The sequence below is a fragment of the Tachysurus fulvidraco genome, chromosome 1 (assembly GCF_022655615.1).
Source record: "Tachysurus fulvidraco isolate hzauxx_2018 chromosome 1, HZAU_PFXX_2.0, whole genome shotgun sequence".
Lineage (NCBI taxonomy): Eukaryota > Metazoa > Chordata > Actinopteri > Siluriformes > Bagridae > Tachysurus > Tachysurus fulvidraco.
Window position 1 is genome coordinate 25,643,072 of NC_062518.1, and position 19,090 is coordinate 25,662,161.

At 39.8% G+C, this 19,090-nt stretch overlaps 1 protein-coding gene across 2 annotated transcripts in view; it reads left to right on the forward strand.

The window, feature by feature from the left end:
• b4galt2 (UDP-Gal:betaGlcNAc beta 1,4- galactosyltransferase, polypeptide 2) overlaps nucleotides 1-19,090 on the forward strand; it is a 133,630-nt gene that overhangs the window by 104,013 nt on the left and 10,527 nt on the right. For both annotated transcript variants that reach the window (XM_027133569.2, XM_047822036.1), the window contains exons 5-6: nucleotides 2,147-2,269; nucleotides 14,407-14,511. In XM_027133569.2, the coding sequence (XP_026989370.1) occupies nucleotides 2,147-2,269; nucleotides 14,407-14,511 (228 nt within the window). The remainder of the gene's footprint in view (nucleotides 1-2,146; nucleotides 2,270-14,406; nucleotides 14,512-19,090) is intronic.

Consider the following 19,090-nt stretch of genomic DNA (forward strand, 5'->3'; position numbering starts at 1 on the left):
TTTTGTACTTTTGTCCTTGCTGTTGGCAGTTTTGTGTGGATGGATATGTCACTTTCTCTATTATGCTCTCACACACACACACACACACACACACACACACACACACACACCTATGGTGTGTTGTAGCTCCAGGCGAACCCTAGGCATCTACCCATGCCTGTCTGCAGTAGGTCTCTTCAGGAGATTCTCACTTCATGTTTTCATCATTAAGCCTTAAGATTCTTTCTTTGCCTTTTTTTTTTACCACATGCCTTTATAACAATGTAAGACCTTTCTGAATCATGCTGTCCATCTACACATCACATAAATCATTCGCACCCTTTTTTGTTAAGATCCCAAAAAGAGAACTAACCCTAATTTGCATCAGCAGTTACAGAAGAGAAAACTTAAACTTTAGCCCTGCTTGTTTATTACTTATAGTATAGTCTGTTCAAGCACATGGTAAGCCATGTAAAATTATATAAAAATAAAAAACGAACGTAAGATAAATGAATGAGAGAGAAAGCATATCTATAGAAACGAAGTTATTCACAGGCATTTTGTATTCTCTGGCATTAGAGATTATGACTATGTGGCTAAAATCACATATAAAACCAGTCCTTCCTACAGCTGTATATAGTCAAGTGGAGGTTTTGAGCTACTCATAAATCAGTGTAAGTTCATTTGCACCGTTTATTACCACAGATGAGAGCAAAAAAAGGCGTGAGTTGCTAGCGTACAGTACTCTCTCTCTCTCTCTCTCTCTCTCTCTCTCTCTCTCTCTCTCTCTCTCTCTCTCTCTCTCTCTCCCTCTCTCTCTCTCTCCAGTCAGTCACAGCAGCACTAGCTAGTTGTGGCTGTCTGTGTGCTCATGTCTGTGGAAGAGGGCAGATAGCGCTTTCCTCTGGGACTAAGTGGGTTAAAATGAACCTATATTCCTTCCTCAACATTTTGTACTGTACTCATTCTCAACTCAGAAGTCTCCACAGATTTACAACAAAAAAGTTGTAAGAAAGATTCTTACACATCACTAAGGTCCTTCAGATGACTCGGCAGCTCTGTCCTGTATGAAGTCACTCCTCCATCACTTTCCCCATGGGCTTGAACGTAATGACTGAAAAGTCCTTTGGAGCTCAGTGGAAGTAGTCATTAGTAATAGTGCTTCAGCTTTCAGGAGTCCATGTCAGATATGCTGTTAGATCTGGGGGAGAGAGAGAGAAAAGAAGGTAGGAAGTGTAGAGCAAGATGAAAAAGGTCCGGAGGGGAATCAGATGTCATTTCAGTCACGGGATTCCACCAAGGGTGAATTCTGTGTCTCAGCTCACGACCGTGTTGAGTTCAAACGCCTCAGTTGACTGCCAGGGTCACACTTGCTTGTGTTTTAAATCTAGGGACTTAAAAGCATTATTGTCTTATATCTAGTGTCAACTCAGTGTGGAAATTTGGTGCTTAATGGAGCCTAGAAAGAATGCAAGAACATAATGATCAGAATTTTTAGCTAACTTGTTTTTTCCATGTTCCCGTGAGGACTGAACGAAGGATGAGCCAGTATTCTAGCATTTTTGACTAGTCTTTTGATCAAGATGTAAGTCATCCTTGTTTTAAATGATAAAAGTGTGTTCTCCGCAGCAGTGTGGTGGTGGTGCTGCTGTTGCTGCTGCTTGTCGATGCTGTGAAGCAGAAATGCTTTCACCTCTGTCACCTCATCGCTCTATATTTGTTTTTCTAAATAAAGCTATGAAAGCCATAGTAGCTTGGGAAAGAATTTGTTGTTGCTAAGACCCCAGCGCTAACATAATTCAGATGTTATTATGAACATGACCTTTTCATGACCAGAAGAAGTCTTTATTATCGCCACATACAGTATACATCACAGCATAGTGGAATTCTTTTCTTTGCATGTCCAAGCACAGGGGCAGCTATGATGCAACACCCCTGGAGCAGACAGGGTTAAGGGGTTTTGCACAGTTGCACAACAGTGGCAGTTTAGCAGTGCTGGGATTTGAACCATGACCTTCTGTTCAACAACAGAGCTTTAATCACTTGAGCCACCACTCAAGCTCATTTTTGTCTTTCTTTTTAATAACTGTTTGTAATAGCTGCTTAGAAATAGTACTTTTGCCCAAAATGCCAGTGTGTGTGGATTAAAGCTTTCTTCCTCTTTCAGGTTACCGTATGCAGGGTATTTTGGAGGGGTCTCTGGCTTAAGCAAGAAGCAGTTCCTTAAAATCAATGGCTTCCCCAATGAGTACTGGGGATGGGGAGGAGAGGACGATGACATCTACAACAGGTAACATCTTAATACTGTATGTACTGGATGTGTGGTCAGGTTTCATGCCTTTGTTTTTTTACTCATAGCATGCAATAAAAAATACTTGTATAAAAGAATTATCAGGCATAATACTTAGGTAACTGTTATTCCACAATAAATATCTTTCATTTTTAATCTACAGACAGGCAAAAACTATAGACACAAGACACGCAGACAGACAGAAAGACATTCATGCACGTACAGTAGACATCTCTCTCTGTCTCTCTCTGTGTGTGTGTCTCTCTCTGTGTGTCTCCCTCTCTCTGTCTCACGCTCACTCTGTGTCTCTCCTTTCATTCTGCCTTCTTTACAGAGGGTTGTTTCTCTTGTAGCACAAGCTGCAGACATTCTCTGTTTTAAATGCATGCTGGCTCGGGCCACAGCATGGAGACAGGAGAGGAGGAGGAGGCACGCTATGAAATGCCTTTTTCAGACGCTTCTCTGTAACAAACAGCAGTATAACAAATGGCTTTGTCTCTGTATAACAAATGCTTCTCGCCTTTCACCCTGGTCATCCTGGTGATTGGTGAGCTGCTTCCTCCTCAGTTAAAGCAGCTGAGACAAGCAGCAGCAGCAGCATATACCGAGATGGAGCACTCTGTAACTGCTGAGAGACACACAGATAGATATACCAAAAGATAGATCGATAGATTGAAGAACAGACAGACAGACAAACCGAGAGACAAAAACTCCTAGACACAAGACACCCAGACAGACAGAAAGACATTCAAACACATAGACATCTCTCTCTCTCTTTCTTTCTCTCTCCCTCTCTCTCTCTCCCTCTCTCTCTCTCTCTCTCTCTCTCTCTCTCTCTCTCTCTCTCTCTCTCTCTCTTTCTCTCTTCTTCTCTCTCTTTCTCTCTCTCTCTCCCCCTCTCTCCCCCCTCTCTCTCCCCCCTCTCTCTCCCCCTCTCTCTCCCCCTCTCCCCCCCCCCCATGTGTTGTGTAAAGTTACTGCAGTAGCTTTAATGGCTTAGAGCATGAGGATTTCCCTTGAGTGTGTTTGTTCACAAGAGCTATTTTTATAGCTGATGATAAAATGGCTAACCGTTTTAAGTCTTTCTTATAGGAGCGTTAATCATGCATGAGTATGCACTGTGCTCCTGAGGTCTAGTAAATTTAGATTCATTTATGATTCATTTCAATTTCAGTTTTATGGAAGTTGTCCCTGTGCTAAAGCTTCACGGAGTCCATCTGAATGCTAGCCTTTTGACTTTTTTATTAATATTTATGCAATAATGATCTTTGACTCTCAATTTTCCTGGTCATTGACCATGTATCCGGAGACGGATCACTTCCTATCTCTACACCGGTGAAATGCAGTTCGGACTCCGGGTCGTTCACTGTACATTCCTTCTCTCCTCTCCCATTCTCTTCACGTTCACGGTTCCTTTTCACCGCTTCCTTTCAGAAAATAGCCGGTTTGCCAGCTCACGGCTAAAAACCGGGATCGTCTGTCATTCTGAGCAGCGTCTCTGCTTCTGAAAGGCTTGCAGCCGCACACTACTTAACTCATCACCCAAGGCATCTTCTCCACTGTTACTGGTCAACAAATAGTGTCAAAAAATACTCCAGCACCACCCAACTGCCCTGAAACTCAGCAACAAATATATCTCATGTGAGAGTCTGGAGGGAAATCTTTAGGCCTTAACATATTAGAGCATTTTCTTTCTTTTAATTATACAGTACAAAGCCATTAAATGAGGTCAGAGAAAATGACAGAAATATCGTTCTACAGTGATTTCTTCCTAATTCATGGTAAAGCGTTGAGCTGAAAGTTTATAAGATCTCCTGCTGGCAAATCTCAGAGGTCTGAGAGAGTTGGATGAAAGGATGTTATATAATAACTGCGATTTGGGAGACCTACGTATTATATTCTCTACATGACGGTATCCAGCTTTACGGCGAATTCACTTCTAATACACACTTCTAACGTTCTGTATTTGCTCCTCAAGCTACGTTTGATTCATTGGCCGCAACAACAAAATCAGCATTGCGTTTTCTACCCACAAAACTGATCGTGCCTCTGCTGAAGACTGCTCCATTCCCAATTTCACCATCTATTCTCCTCTATCAGGACTTAGGCTCGAAGAAAGATCTGAGTATAGAGGATGGAGTACACTTTATATCACATGAATACTCATGCACACACACATATGCTAATGATTTATATATATATAAAACTAACAATAACGAAAGTCTCCTCCACAAACACACATGCAGCGCCCTTGGGCTGATTTATTTCTCACACCTGCATAATGCAATAAGAGCGTCTTTTTTATTTTTATTTTTTTAGAAACTTTGTAGGCAGAAATAGCATTTTTTTGCCTCTATGCACCAAATTAGATTTGCAGTGATGCAGTAGACAGATACAGTAACTGCCCAGGAAACTGTCACCTTTGACTTGCGTCGAAGCACAGAGTTGGAAGAAAATAAGAGAATACATTTCTTCCCTCGGCGAGTTACTAATCCCCTATAGCCATGTGCAGCAAGAAGCCATGAGCATCTTAGATGTACCTGAGTCTCGAGGAAGAGGACAGAAGCCCTAGAGGGACATTTTCCTTTCCTTTATTCACAGGAGAATAGTAAAAGTGGCACCTGGCAGAAGTGAGTTTAAATGCAGTGGCAGGAGACAGGAGACCTCTCTAGAAATTTGTGGTTGTCAGTGTGATGGAAAAAGTGAGGTGAATTATCCTGCTGTGCTCCCCAAAGTCGAGTGGATTTGTTGTTTGTAGGGACACCGTGAAGTTTTTTCCCCACACAAACTGTCAATATTAGAAAAATATTGCAGTAACTGTCTAGGAAGTCATTTTGCCTCATGTACTGTTCTGTTGAGAGGATCTGTTTTTCTTTCTGAACCACTGAAAGGGACTGCTTACAAAAGGCATATTAACACACTGACTAACTCACTGATTTGTCCTTTGTGAAGCACAGCACTTGTCCAGGACATGTTTCTCTTCACCACGTGGACAAATTAATGAACTCTTGACATGTTTTTGCATCAGTATTTCAGAAACTGTTGATCTCAAGGGTTCATCGGGTTCACAGAATCCTGTCGTGAAAAGTCAGTAAAACGTGTTTAATGTACTTAAGATGGTGAGTAAACAAGAAAGTCGATGCTTCTTGGTTGTCTTTATTGACAGAGCATACCATGCTGACTAGCCTGGCCTGTGTGACTAACCGTAGTGTTGTATTTTTTATTTTTTTTTGAGTTGCGTAATACAGTAGCTCAGGGCCTTTAGTACAGGATTCTCTGATTGATTCCAATGTAGTGGCTTTGAAAATAAAATCACTAGAGTGTGTTATTATGATGGCTCTGTGGAAATGTGTTCATATTTGTAAGAGTGGCTCCTTGTAAGATAATATTAGAACTCGTAGGAGAGTTTAACAACAAGACATGGGGAAAATAAAAGGTAAAGCCAAATAAACGTAGCGATAACCAGCAGGGATAAGAACAAGGAAGAAACACACGAAATGCATCAAAAATACAAAATGGCCGGAACACAAAATGGGGGAAAGTACATACGAAACAGTACACGAGCAAAACCAAGTTCATAGACAAACAGTCCAGGGTCCAGGGCAGAGCAGAAATACAACAAAAACTGAAAACCAGAAGAATCGCTAGAAATACAGAAGGCTTGGTCATGTCAAGGCAAACGACACAGAGCGTACGGTATACTACACAAAGACAGCACTGCAGATATAAAGTGTGAGTGAGCAACACACTGAATAAGCAGCAGATGTGTATAATTAAATGTCTGGCATTTGTGAGCGGATGAGTTCTGATGGCTAATGGGAGTTTGAGTCCGTGGGAGCATGTTTTTGTCGGTCATGAACCTGTGTTGTGACATTAAATCTCTAATGCGAGTTCACTAATCCGTTATCGGGTAAGTTTGTTGTAAGTATACTAATAATAATAACAATCCAGTCCTGTTAAATGTTTTGGATTAACTTGTGCTCAGGGATTAACTGTTAGATATAAATGTACATTGATGCCAAAGCAGTTTCTTTATACTGTATGATTTTAATAGAGTTTCATTTAAGAGCAGCAGGAAACAGAGGGTTTGATTCCTGGCCAGGGAACCAATCAGCTACTGAGGGGTTCAAACTTAGTGCCAGTCCCACCCAGATCAAATGGGAGGGTCCGGTGTAAAACCTAGGCCGAAATCCAATACGCAGATCGGACAATTATAGCATTTGGCAGATGCCTTTATCCAGAACAATTCCTTTATATAACCGAGAAGCTGAGGGTTAAGGGCCTTGCTCAAGTGCCAAACAGTGGCAGCTTTTAGTGATTCTGCGATTCAAGCTCACAGTTTTCCAGTCAATAGTCCTTTAACAGGAACCTGTGAATTAATGAGCTTGAGTGAGGCTTCCTTGAAATCTGTTTCCTCTACTGGAGAAAAATTAGACCGAACCTTTGGCCAGACTGCGTCCTAAATATCACTTAGACGCAATATTAATTTTTTTTATAGAACTGTCATATTAAAGCAATATCCCACTTGCAGTCATGCGGTTATCCTGAATATCCCGAGCCATTAAGCTGGCTCTGCAGGCTCATGCGTACGGTCTCGCTGATACCGAGTCTAACTACACTCTTGCTTGTGCAATATTGCTTAAATCTTTTAGTCTATTTTATTAACCTGTAATGTTGTATTTGTCTTCTATTTGCAACATTGCAGTATAGTCTCAAAGGCCAGCAAGGTTTGATTAATGCTTGTTCTTCACAAGGTATATTATTACTCTACGGATATTCTCATAAAAGTGCCATAAAGTCCACGGGAAAAAAAGCAATTCAATTATTCCTCACATTTATGTGTTTGCTTATTGTGTGTGTGTGTGTGTGTGTGTGTGTGTGTGTGTGTGTGTGTGTGTGTGTGTGTGTGTGTGTGTGTGTGTGTGTGTGTGTGTGTGTGTGTGTGTGTGCGTGTGATGGTTATTATAGTGTTTACAGTGTAAAATATGTGGCTGTATTCATCAGATATTTGTCTCCTGGTTAGTTAGCAAAACTGCTGATTTACACACACACACACACACACACACACACACACACACACACACACACACACACACACACACACACACACACACACACACACACACACACACATACAGATGCTTGTATACTGTGCCAGGTTTATAGTTACAGCTGAGAGAGATAAAGGTACTAGTAACAGCAGTGCTATTCCAGACTTGTACTATATATCTCACATCCTCTGGGATATACTGTATCAGACACACACAGAGACACAAACACACATCACGCAAAATTTACACAGTCAGCATCCCACTAACACAAGTGTTGCTCAATTAAATCTGACCCTCTCTCTCTCTCTGTCTCTCACACAAGCTTGCACTGTCATGTTCCCTCTCTCTCTCTCTCTCTCTCTCTCTCTCTCTCTCTCTCTCTCTCTCTCTCTCTCTCTCGGTCATGCTCTATGCACAGTTCCTCTTTCTTTCTCTCTCAGATCGCTCTCTATGCTTTTATTTCAGCTCTGCCAGAGGAGACATGAATCAGTTTTAATGATTCCAATTCCCTCCGACTCCATGGGTCTAATGCAATTAAATGAACAGCGGAGCAGTTTGAGAGAGACGACGTACAGAAATCCACCACTAATCCAATCAGAGAGAGGGAGGGAGGGAGAGAAAGAGATGGATGGATGGATGGATATTCAGTCAACAATATGCATTCTAAGTCTCACTATTCTTAAGGGAACGGTCTACTCGTTTCTTAAATATGGCATCCTCAGCTATTTCAGCAGCTCCATATGACACAGGTGTGGACTTCATGTCGACATTTAATGATGGCTGGGTGAACTTTTTCTCTCCCTTCTTCTCTTTCTCTTTATTATGGAAATACTCCCGCACTTTTTTATTTTTTAAATATTTTTTTTAACACAAGAAGCTATCAAGAATATCACATACTTATGTGTGATTACCACATAATAAGCTGAAGGCATTTCTCTCTACTGAGAGAAGTGTGAAAAACCTGTTTACTCTAAATGCACTCAGATCTAGAGACAAAAGGCAGTTGTTAAACTCAGATAACTGTTTAAAATATGTTTGCCCACACTGACGCCAATGTTGCCAAGGCTTATGTTACAGCACCTATAAACATTGCTTCCTCTATAGACTCCAGCTATTTATTCCTCTATCTCGAAGTTAAGACAAACACACGAGAACCCACACGAAGTAACATGACAAGCTGCATCTTTTGTCTTATTACGAAAAGTGAAAATGTTACAATAACGAATGTAACTATACAAAAATACAGCATGATGTGATGAATTCATTCATTTCATTGACAGTTTACTGTGGTTTAACTCTTTTACCCTTTTACTCTTAAACTAAATAGCCTAACCTTAAGTTAGATTGTATGTGTGTGTTTATATACTGTGTGTGTGTTTATATACTGTGTGTGTGTGTGTGTTTATATACTGTGTGTGTGTTTATGTACTGTGTGTGTGTTTATATACTGTGTGTGTGTGTGTGTGTGTGTGTGTGTGTGTGTGTGTGTGTGTGTGTGTGTGTGTGTGTGTGTGTGTTTATATACTGTTTGTGTGTGTGTGTTTATGTACTGTGTGTGTGTTTATATACTGTGTGTTTGTTTATATACTGTGTGTGTGTTTATATACTGTGTGTGTGTGTTTATGTACTGTGTGTGTGTGTTTATGTACTGTGTGTGTTTATATACTGTGTGTGTGTGTTTATATACTGTGTGTGTGTTTATATACTGTGTGTGTGTGTTTATGTACTGTGTGTTTGTTTATATACTGTGTGTTTGTTTATATACTGTGTGTGTTTATATACTGTGTGTATGTGTTTATGTACTGTGTGTGTGTTTATATACTGTCTGTGTGTGTTTATGTACTGTGTGTGTGTTTATATACTGTGTGTGTGTGTTTATATACTGTGTGTGTGTGTTTATGTACTGTGTGTGTGTTTATGTACTGTGTGTTTGTTTATATACTGTGTGTTTGTTTATATACTGTGTGTGTTTATATACTGTGTGTATGTGTTTATGTACTGTGTGTGCGTTTATATACTGTGTGTATGTGTTTATGTACTGTGTGTGTGTGTTTATATACTGTGTGTGTGTGTTTATATACTGTGTGTTTGTTTATATACTGTGTGTGTTTATACTGTGTTTGTGTGTGTGTTTATACAGTATACTGTGTGTGTTTATACTGTGTGTGTGTGTTTATATACTGTGTGTGTTTATACAGTATACTGTGTGTGTGTTTATATACTGTGTGGTTATATACTGTGTGTGTGAGTGTGTGTTTATATACTGTGTGTTTATATACTGTGTGTGAGAGTGTGTGTTTATAAACTGCGTGAGAGAGTGAGTATGTGTTTATATACAGTGTGTGAGTGTATGTTAATATAGTGTGTGAGTGTGTTTATACTTCGGTTTCCTCCCCCGGTCCAAAGACATACATGGTAGGTTGATTGGCATCTCTGGAAAATTGTCCGTAGTGTGTGATTGTGTGAGTGAATGAGAGTGTGTGTGTGCCCTGCGATGGGTTGGCACTCCGTCCAGGGTGTACCCTGCCTTGATGCCCGATGACGCCTGAGATAGGCACAGGCTCCCTGTGACCAGAGGTAGTTCGGATAAAGCGGTAGTGAATGAGTGAGTGAGTGAGTGAGTAAGTGAGTGTGTTTATACACAGTGTGTGTGTGTGTGTGTGTGTGTGTGTGTGTGTGTGTGTGTGTGTGTGTGTGTGTGTGTGTGTGTGTGTGTGTGTGTGTGTGTGAGTGTGTATATACACTGTGTGTATGTTTATATATTGTGAGTATACTGGTATAAAGGGTTAAGTCGAGTTCTGCCAGGCCACATCACACCACCACATAGTTGATTAATGTTCTGTAACACCATGTCCTTCTGGAATTGAATCCTTATATAACAGTAATAAGAGACTGAGACATGAGAACGAAAAACCTGTTCCTCATGTTATTTAATCCAGCTTTTAAACACCAAAGCCCAATAGTAAGAAGTCATTCTGGCTATTTAACTTATTTTTTCTGACTTTTTTAGGATTTCTTTTTTCCTTTTGTTCTTTCTTTCTTTCTTTACAATCTGTTGTAGGGTTTTGAATAGAATCTTTAAAGATTTTTCCGAAAAGAACAAACTGAACAATCTTCAGTCAATTAAAACTTACTTTTTCTTCAAAATATAGATTAGCAATTAATTATAAATACTTTGGTATTTCACAGATGAGTGGCAGTAGCACAAAAAGACAGGTTATTTATTTTTCTCGACAACGTGATGAGCTTTGTAAACCCCACTGTTTATCTGCGCTGGGTTCTTCAGAGTCAATCTCGTGTCATCGACTTCTTTTAGTTATCTCTTTTAGCTAGAACTAACATTAGGAAAAAAATTAAGCCTCTGTATGGATGGATGGATGGATGGATAGATAGACATTATATATAGATGGATATACTATAGATAGATAGATAGATAGATAGATAGATAGATAGATAGATAGATAGACATTATATATAGATATTATATATAGATGGATATTATACTGTAGATAGATAGATAGATTTACAGCATTTAGCAGACACTCTTATCCAGAGTGACTTACTTTTTTTTTTTATTATTTCATTTTATACACCTGAGCAATTGAGAGTTAAGGGCCTTGCTCAGGGGCCCTGCAGTGCTAACTTGGTGGACCTGGGATTCGAACCAATGACCGTTTGATCAGTAGTCGAACCCCTTAAACACTGAGCTACCACATAGATAGATAGATAGATAGATAGATAGATAGATAGATAGATAGATAGATAGATTAGATTAGATTAGATAAGATTAGATAAGATAAGATAAGATACATACATACATACATACATACATACATTACATACACACATACATACACACATATATACATACATACATACAGTACATACACACATACATACACACATATATACATACATACATACAGTACACACATACATACATACATACATACATACAGTACATACACACATACATACATACATACATACATACAGTACATACACACATACATACACACATATATACATACATACATACATACATACATACATACATACATACATACAGTACACACATACATACATACACACATACATACAGTACATACACACATACATACATACATACATACATACAGTACATACACACATACATACACACATATATACATACATACATACATACATACATACATACATACAGTACACACATACATACATACAAACATCATTTTACAGTACAGGTATATACAGTAGCAACAAAATGCCATTTAGCATCTAAGAGAAATGCAAATAGTAGAAAAATGTGTAAATGAACAAATGCAGATAAATATGTCATGTATATGTACAACAGTAAATAAAGCTATAACAGGTAGTATCTGAATAATAATAATATGTGCACAGGAATATGTGTCAGTTGTATGGGGAGTACAATATGTCTAAAAATGTAGATATATAATTATATATGCTGTGGAAACGCAAAACGTAAAAAATATATAGTGTATGTAGAGATAATATACATAAATGTATGTCAACTAGAGTAAGCAATGTATTTACAGTTATACACATTATATGCAGTATTATTATATAGAGAAGATTTAACAATGTACAGTGTGGAGCAAAACTGCAAGGTGTTAGTGAAACATCAGGGTCCTAGGGATGTAGTGTAGAATTTATGGTTGGGGTTAAAAAAAACAAAAAACCTGGCTCTGAATCTGCTGGCTCTGGTGTGGATGGAAGCCATGGAAGGAGGTTGAACAGTTTGTGACTAGATTGGAAGGAGACCTTAATGATTTTGTATTCTGTGGGGCTCAAATGGTTAAGGCTCTGGGGTGTTGATCAGAGGACCAGGGTTCAAGCGCCAGCACTGCCAAGCTGCCACTGTTTGGCCCTTGAGCAAGGCCCTTAACCCTCACTCCTCCAGGGGCACCGTATCATAACTGCCCCGTGCTCTGACCCCAACCTACAAAGTGGGGATATATGAAGAAAAGTATTTCTTGTGCTGTAATGTATACAGTATGTGACAAAATAAAGGCTTTTGTACTGTGCTGAAGAGTCTAACGGCAGGAAGTTAGGAGTCAATGATTGCACTCTTTACTTGGCAAGATCTAGAAGAAGTAGCAACAGCTAGTAACACTAACAGACCGAAGATTTAAACTTCTCATGCATCACAGGAGCTTGTTTGTTGTCTTCCTCCTGCAGGAGATGCAATCAACTAGATAAGACGTTTTGATCAGTTTGTTGAGTATAGAATGAAGGATTTCTCCTCATTGGTGAGCCAGATCAACAGAGGGGGTATTAATGACATTAATGCGAGTGCGGAACAGAAGCAAAAGATTTTATCCTCACTCTGTAATCCCAGTAGAATAAATATTTCTATTTAGAACAATTATCTGTATTAACTTTTTCAACAGCATTTGTCCTTTTATATGTGGGGAAATGTTCTATGCTGAGCTTTTCCTACACATTCTATCATTATTATTATGGTGCACTGCAGTTTGAAATGATTACCAACCCTCTCTGTAAATAATGTAGGAGTTGTTGTTTTGTTGGGTGAGACAGCTTTCCTTCAATATACAGCCTCATACAGTACTTACCCTTGGGATCCGCTGTATAAATAAACATTTTAAGAAAAGCAGTGTGATTCCTGGACACAAGCTCGGCTGAGACAGCATCATATAAACGGTTTCTTCTCATTCTGAGCTTTGTTTATTTACACAAACAGGATCGAGTTCCATCGTGGCTGAAGATCTCGAAAATTCTGATTCTGATAACCATTTGTGTGTACGTGTGTATACATCTGTGCAAATGTGTGTCTGTGTGTGTTTGTGGGAGCATGTATGTTTGTGTGTGTACGTGTGTATACATCTGTGCATGTGTGTGTGTGTGTTTGTGTTTGTGGGAGCATGTATGTTTGTGTGTGTACGTGTGTATACATATGTGCATGTGTGTGTGTGTGTTTGTGTTTGTGGGAGCATGTATGTTTGTGTGTGTACGTGTGTATACATATGTGTGTGTGTTTGTGTTTGTGGGAGCATGTATGTTTGTGTGTGTACGTGTGTATACATATGTGTTTGTGTTTGTGGGAGCATGTATGTTTGTGTGTGTACGTGTGTATACATCTATGCAAGTGTGTGTGTGTTTTTGGGAGCATGTATGTTTGTGTGTGTATGTGTGTATACATCTGTGCAAATGTGTGTGTGTTTAGGGATGCATGTGTTTTGTGGGAGCATGTATGTTTGTGTGTGTGGATATGTGTGTTTGTGAGTGAGTGCATGTGTGTGTGTGTGTTTGTGAGGGCATGTGTGTTTGTGGGTGCGTATGCGTGTTTGTGTGTGTTTATGGCTGCATATGTTTGTGTGTTTGTTAGTGGGATGCTGACTGTAAAATTTGTGTGATGTTTGTGAGTTTTTTGTTTTTTTTTGCTGTGGTTATACAGTATACTGTTTGTGTGAACTGGGGATTCCAAAAAAACTCCTTATAATCCTTTGGGACTCTTTTTCTTGGATGTGTTTGAAAGGGTGACAGTACACTACAGATAAGTGTGAGCTCTGAGTTTAGTTTACAGCCTTTAGTCTTGTCGTGTCTGGCAGTATACAGTGTGGCTAAACTACAGCTCATTGAAGATTTAACCACTGAAGTCAAAAAGAAGTTTGTCACTCGCCACCTTCTGGGCTTGTCTTTTTATTACATTCATTTATTTCTATTACAATTCATCTGAATTCCTACGTGAGTTGTAGGGTTACAGTAATTGCCATCCTCAGTAAGTCTAACTGTATGTAAGCATTCACACAGGTATACATATTGTATATAGAAAAGCAAAAGGACATGAGGTATGAGAGATATGAACAAATGCTGACAACAGAGCCCATAATCATACCATCCGCAGTACTCAGTATATGTGGAGAAGAGAAGCTGTTATTGCATGTCCCATAGAAACAACCAATTCGAGCAGCAAGGGATGTGTCGTGTCATCTTCTTCTGAAAGGAAGAAATGTAATGATCTGAATTGCTTTCCCTGAGAACTATCTAATATTTCTCTGTGTGTGTGTGTGTTTTTTCTTTTGTCGTCTTCTTCTCTGCAAGGATTACACTGAACGGGATGAAGGTGTCTCGGCCGGATGTGAAGATCGGCCGCTACAGGATGATCAAGCACGAGAGGGACAAGCACAATGAGCCCAATCCCCAGAGGTGAGCTCTGACACACCACAACATTACCACACACTGCCTGCTGACATCCTCACTTAACCTGCCTCTTTGTGCAGACATCATATTCACTCCCAGACTTTGTTTTCTCATATATTGATCTGAAATGTCTTGAGGCCGGTGATGAAAATTTTGCATTTCACAGGCGTTTCATGTGAACGTTGGCAGGTAGCGTTTCCTTCTCTGCTGTTCTGAGGAGGTGTAGGAGGTGCTGCTTATTTAATTGTCTTTGCAGTAGGTGAACACTGCCAATAGACTTAAAGCTGCTTCTTTGTGTAGAATGTAGAGACTAGCAACAAAAATGGCCTGAAACACCTGTCTATCTGTCTGTCTGCTCCTCTGTCTATCTGTCTGTCTGCTCCTCTGTCTATCTGTCTGTCTGCTCCTCTGTCTATCTGTCTGTCTGCTCCTCTGTCTATCTGTCTGTCTGCTCCTCTGTCTATCTGTCTGTCTGCTCCTCTGTCTATCTGTCTGTCTGCTCCTCTGTCTATCTGTCTGTCTACCCCTCTGTCTATCTGTCTGTCTGCTCCTCTGTCTATCTGTCTGTCTGCTCCTCTGTCTATCTGTCTGTCTACCCCTCTGTTTATCTGTCTGTCTACCCCTCTGTCTATCTGTCTGTCTGCTCCTCTGTCTATCTGTCTGTCTGCTCCTCTGTCTATCTGTCTGTCTACCCCTCTGTCTATCTGTCTGTCTGCTCCTCTGTCTATCTGTCTGTCTGCTCCTCTGTCTATCTGTCTGTCTACCCCTCTGTCTATCTGTCTGTCTGCTCCTCTGTCTATCTGTCTGTCTACCCCTCTGTCTATCTGTCTGTCTGCTCCTCTGTCTATCTGTCTGTCTACCCCTCTGTCTATCTCTCTGTCTACCCCTCTGTCTATCTGTCTGTCTGCTCCTCTGTCTATCTGCTCCTCTGTCTATCTGTCTGTCTGCTCCTCTGTCTATCTGTCTGTCTGCTCCTCTGTCTATCTGTCTGTCTACCCCTCTGTCTATCTGTCTGTCTACCCCTCTGTTTATCTGTCTGTCTGCCCCTCTCTCTGTCTGTCTACCCCTCTGTCTATCTGTCTGTCTACCCCTCTGTCTATCTGTCTGTCTACCCCTCTGTCTATCTGTCTGTCTACCCCTCTGTCTATCTGTCTGTCTACCCCTCTGTCTGTCTGTCTGTCTACCCCTCTGTTTATCTGTTGGTCTGTCTGCTCCTCTGTCTATCTGTCTGTCTGCTCCTCTGTCTATCTGTCTGTCTGCCCCTCTGTCTATCTGTCTGTCTACCCCTCTGTCTATCTGTCTGTCTACCCCTCTGTCTATCTGTCTGTCTGCCCCTCTGTCTATCTGTCTGTCTACCCCTCTGTCTATCTGTCTGTCTACCCCTCTGTCTATCTGTCTGTCTACCCCTCTGTCTATCTGTTGGTCTGTCTGCTCCTCTTTCTATCTGTCTGTCTACCCCTCTGTCTATCTGTCTGTCTACCCCTCTGTCTATCTGTCTGTCTACCCCTCTATCTATCTATCTATCTATCTATCTATCTATCTATCTATCTATCTATCTATCTATCTATCTATCTATGAATCTGTCTGTCTGTCTATCTGTCTGTTTGTCTGTCTATATCTATCTATCTATCTATCTATCTATCTATCTATCTGTCTGTCTGTCTGTATCTGTATGTTTGTCTATCTATCTGTCTGTCTGTTTGTCTATCTCTCTGTCTGTCTGTATGTCTATCTATCTATCTATCTATCTATCTATCTATCTATCTATCTATCTATCTATCTATCTATCTATGTATTTGTCTGTCTGTCTATCTGTCTGTCTGTCTGTCTGTCTGTCTGTATGTCTTTCTATCTGTCTGTTTGTCTGTCTGTCTATCTATCTATCTATCTATCTATCTATCTATCTATCTATCTATCTATCGATCTATCTATCTATGATGTTTTATCTTAAAGCATGTATTGAGGCTCTGCCATGGTATTATTACATTTTGTTGTAGAGAGAGAGCAAGACACACACACATATACACACATACACACACACACAATCATTTTTTTATTTTTTATTGATTTATTTTCAATGTTCAGTTAATCAAACTACCATAGTCTGTCTTCTTTGTCATTTTTTCCTTTATTTTATTTTAATCTTTTGGTTTGTTTTAACCTTAATGTTTAGATCAAACATTATTCCATAACAGTATTCAGTTATATATATAATAACAGTTTTGTTTTGTTTTTTTGTTATTTTTGTTATTCTGAAATCATTCTTTATTCTTTATTTTAGATTTTGGTCTCTCAGATTGTACCTAAGAACAGTTTTTAGAAGAGAGAGAGAGAGAGAGAGAGAGAGAGAGAGAGAGAGAGATATTACCTTAATTACCTTGATGATCTCATCTTTGTGGGTGAAAACTAGCTACGTTGCCTTTGTAACTCTATCTGATAAGTTGCTGTGATTGAAGAGGCATGAATGGTGTTATTGGGCAATAATTCTCTTCACTATAGCCACATCGCACCACTCCAGCTGTGATTTTCCTGTTCTAGCATGTCACATTGTGCTTTATTCTTTAAACAATTTCAGCACACGACTAGAAGACAATATTTTTTTATTCTGCTATGAAGCTGTACAGCGGTTGTGAACTGTTAACCTTAAAGTTGCAGTGCATAGAAATACAAATCCGTTCTTCCTACAGTACAGTCACTCACACGCTTGATCGCGCACATTTATGCTGAGCTAAATGCTTTCGGGATATAAATGGCTATTGATGAATATAAAAAAAGGGGGGCTAATCAATGCGTCTGGGGTTGAATGTTGCCGCAGAGATGGATCGTTCTCAGGGAAAAAGAATGCACTGTAGAGCAGCAAATTGCAAAACAATTCCAGCGGCTGCTACAAGCAGTCAGAGGTTGGCTCGCTCCTTATCAATCCTAGATACAGCTGTGGGTAAGAAAGCAAGACGAACGTGTGGGGCATTCATTAAAAGTTGGCAATGGGCTTTTCTCCACTTAGAACCATTCACTGCTGACACTCACGTTCTTTCTCTCTATTTTTCACTCTCCTGCCTTGCCGTGTATGCGTCTGACTCTCCTGCATGTTCAAGAGCATTAAAGTAAGATTTTGACCAGCTATAACAAAAAATAAGCTAATCCTAATCACCAGACTAATTACATCTATTGAGCTATTCTGTCAGGTTTTTTTTTGTTGTTGTTTTTTTTTTGCTCTCACCAGAGGAGTTAATGGAAATAACGAGCACCACCCACTCCATTAGCTTCGTGCATGCTGACACTGATGAACTCGAGCCATCGGTTCTGCTTTCACATTCGTTTCACTTCCGTCTATCGTGTTTCAGATAGACCGCCAAGCCACCAACAGCATGTGCACACTCTTATTCTAAAAAAAAAAAAAAGCCTTAGTAACCTTTGACCTGTCTTTCTTTAGGAACGCACACTAAACTGAAAGTGTCAAGCAGGGCGATGCAGAGTTACACGCCTTGTTAATGGATGGGATTATATTCAGCCCTGCTGTAACCCGCTCTTTTGTAATTTTCAGGGTTCATTGTAATTGCAGCTGCATTCATATTCCCAAGACAATTGGAAAAAGCTCAGTGCAAGGCTATTAAGTGCTGCGTGAGACAAACCCCACCATACAAATGGGCACAACCGTCTATTGGGAGGTAATAGTCAATGGAAATTGTTCATCAATTGGTCTAATTTCCCCCACGCTCCCACTTCGCGTGGTCCTTTTATAGAGCTTTATCATTCTGTTGTTCTCAGCAGGTGAAAAAAAATCAGATTGCTGTCACATTCTCCACTTCGCCAATAGATATTCGATTTATGAACATTTCATAATATGTGTCAGAATACATTGTGATATCACAGATTGTAAGGTGTGAGAAACTTTGCAAGCGTAGAAAATAATATTTATTATTTAGGAAGCATGTAAACGTTGAAATTGGAGCTTGGAAAAAGACTGTGACACACTGCGATACTCCAATGTGCTTGTAAATTACAGCATTTTAACATGGCTGATGCCCAAAATGGCTGAGAGTAAAGGTAACAATCGTCATTTTTATTTCAGACCGTGTAACCAGTAGGTGGTGCTGTTCTGAAACTGCTCATGTATCCTCAGATCATAAGCTGTTCCTCAAGTTTGTTGTCAATACGCTAAAACATAACAAAGAGATAACTTCAGTCATTTTGCCGCGATCAGCGTATTCGCTGATGTATTATACTGAGAGTTAGATCTCTCAAATTTCTTTTAAATAACTTTTGGTATTGTCTTTATTGAGTAAAGACCAAAAGATGGTTTGATGGTTTGCGATATGAAAAAAAAAACGAAAACAAATAATACTTAAAGACAGGGTCTCCTTTGTTTGAAAGCCAATGTCGACATTTGAAGTCATCAAAACAAACACGCCCCTAACCCAAATGGGTCCCACCCCTGTATCGATATCTCTCCACCCACACATACATACGTAACCCAGGCAACTAATGGAAAGAAATGTGTCTTTATCATAGCTGAAGGGAAGAACAATACAATTGCAGATAAACAAACAAGCAAAAATGACACACAAGCATAATCATGCAAAGG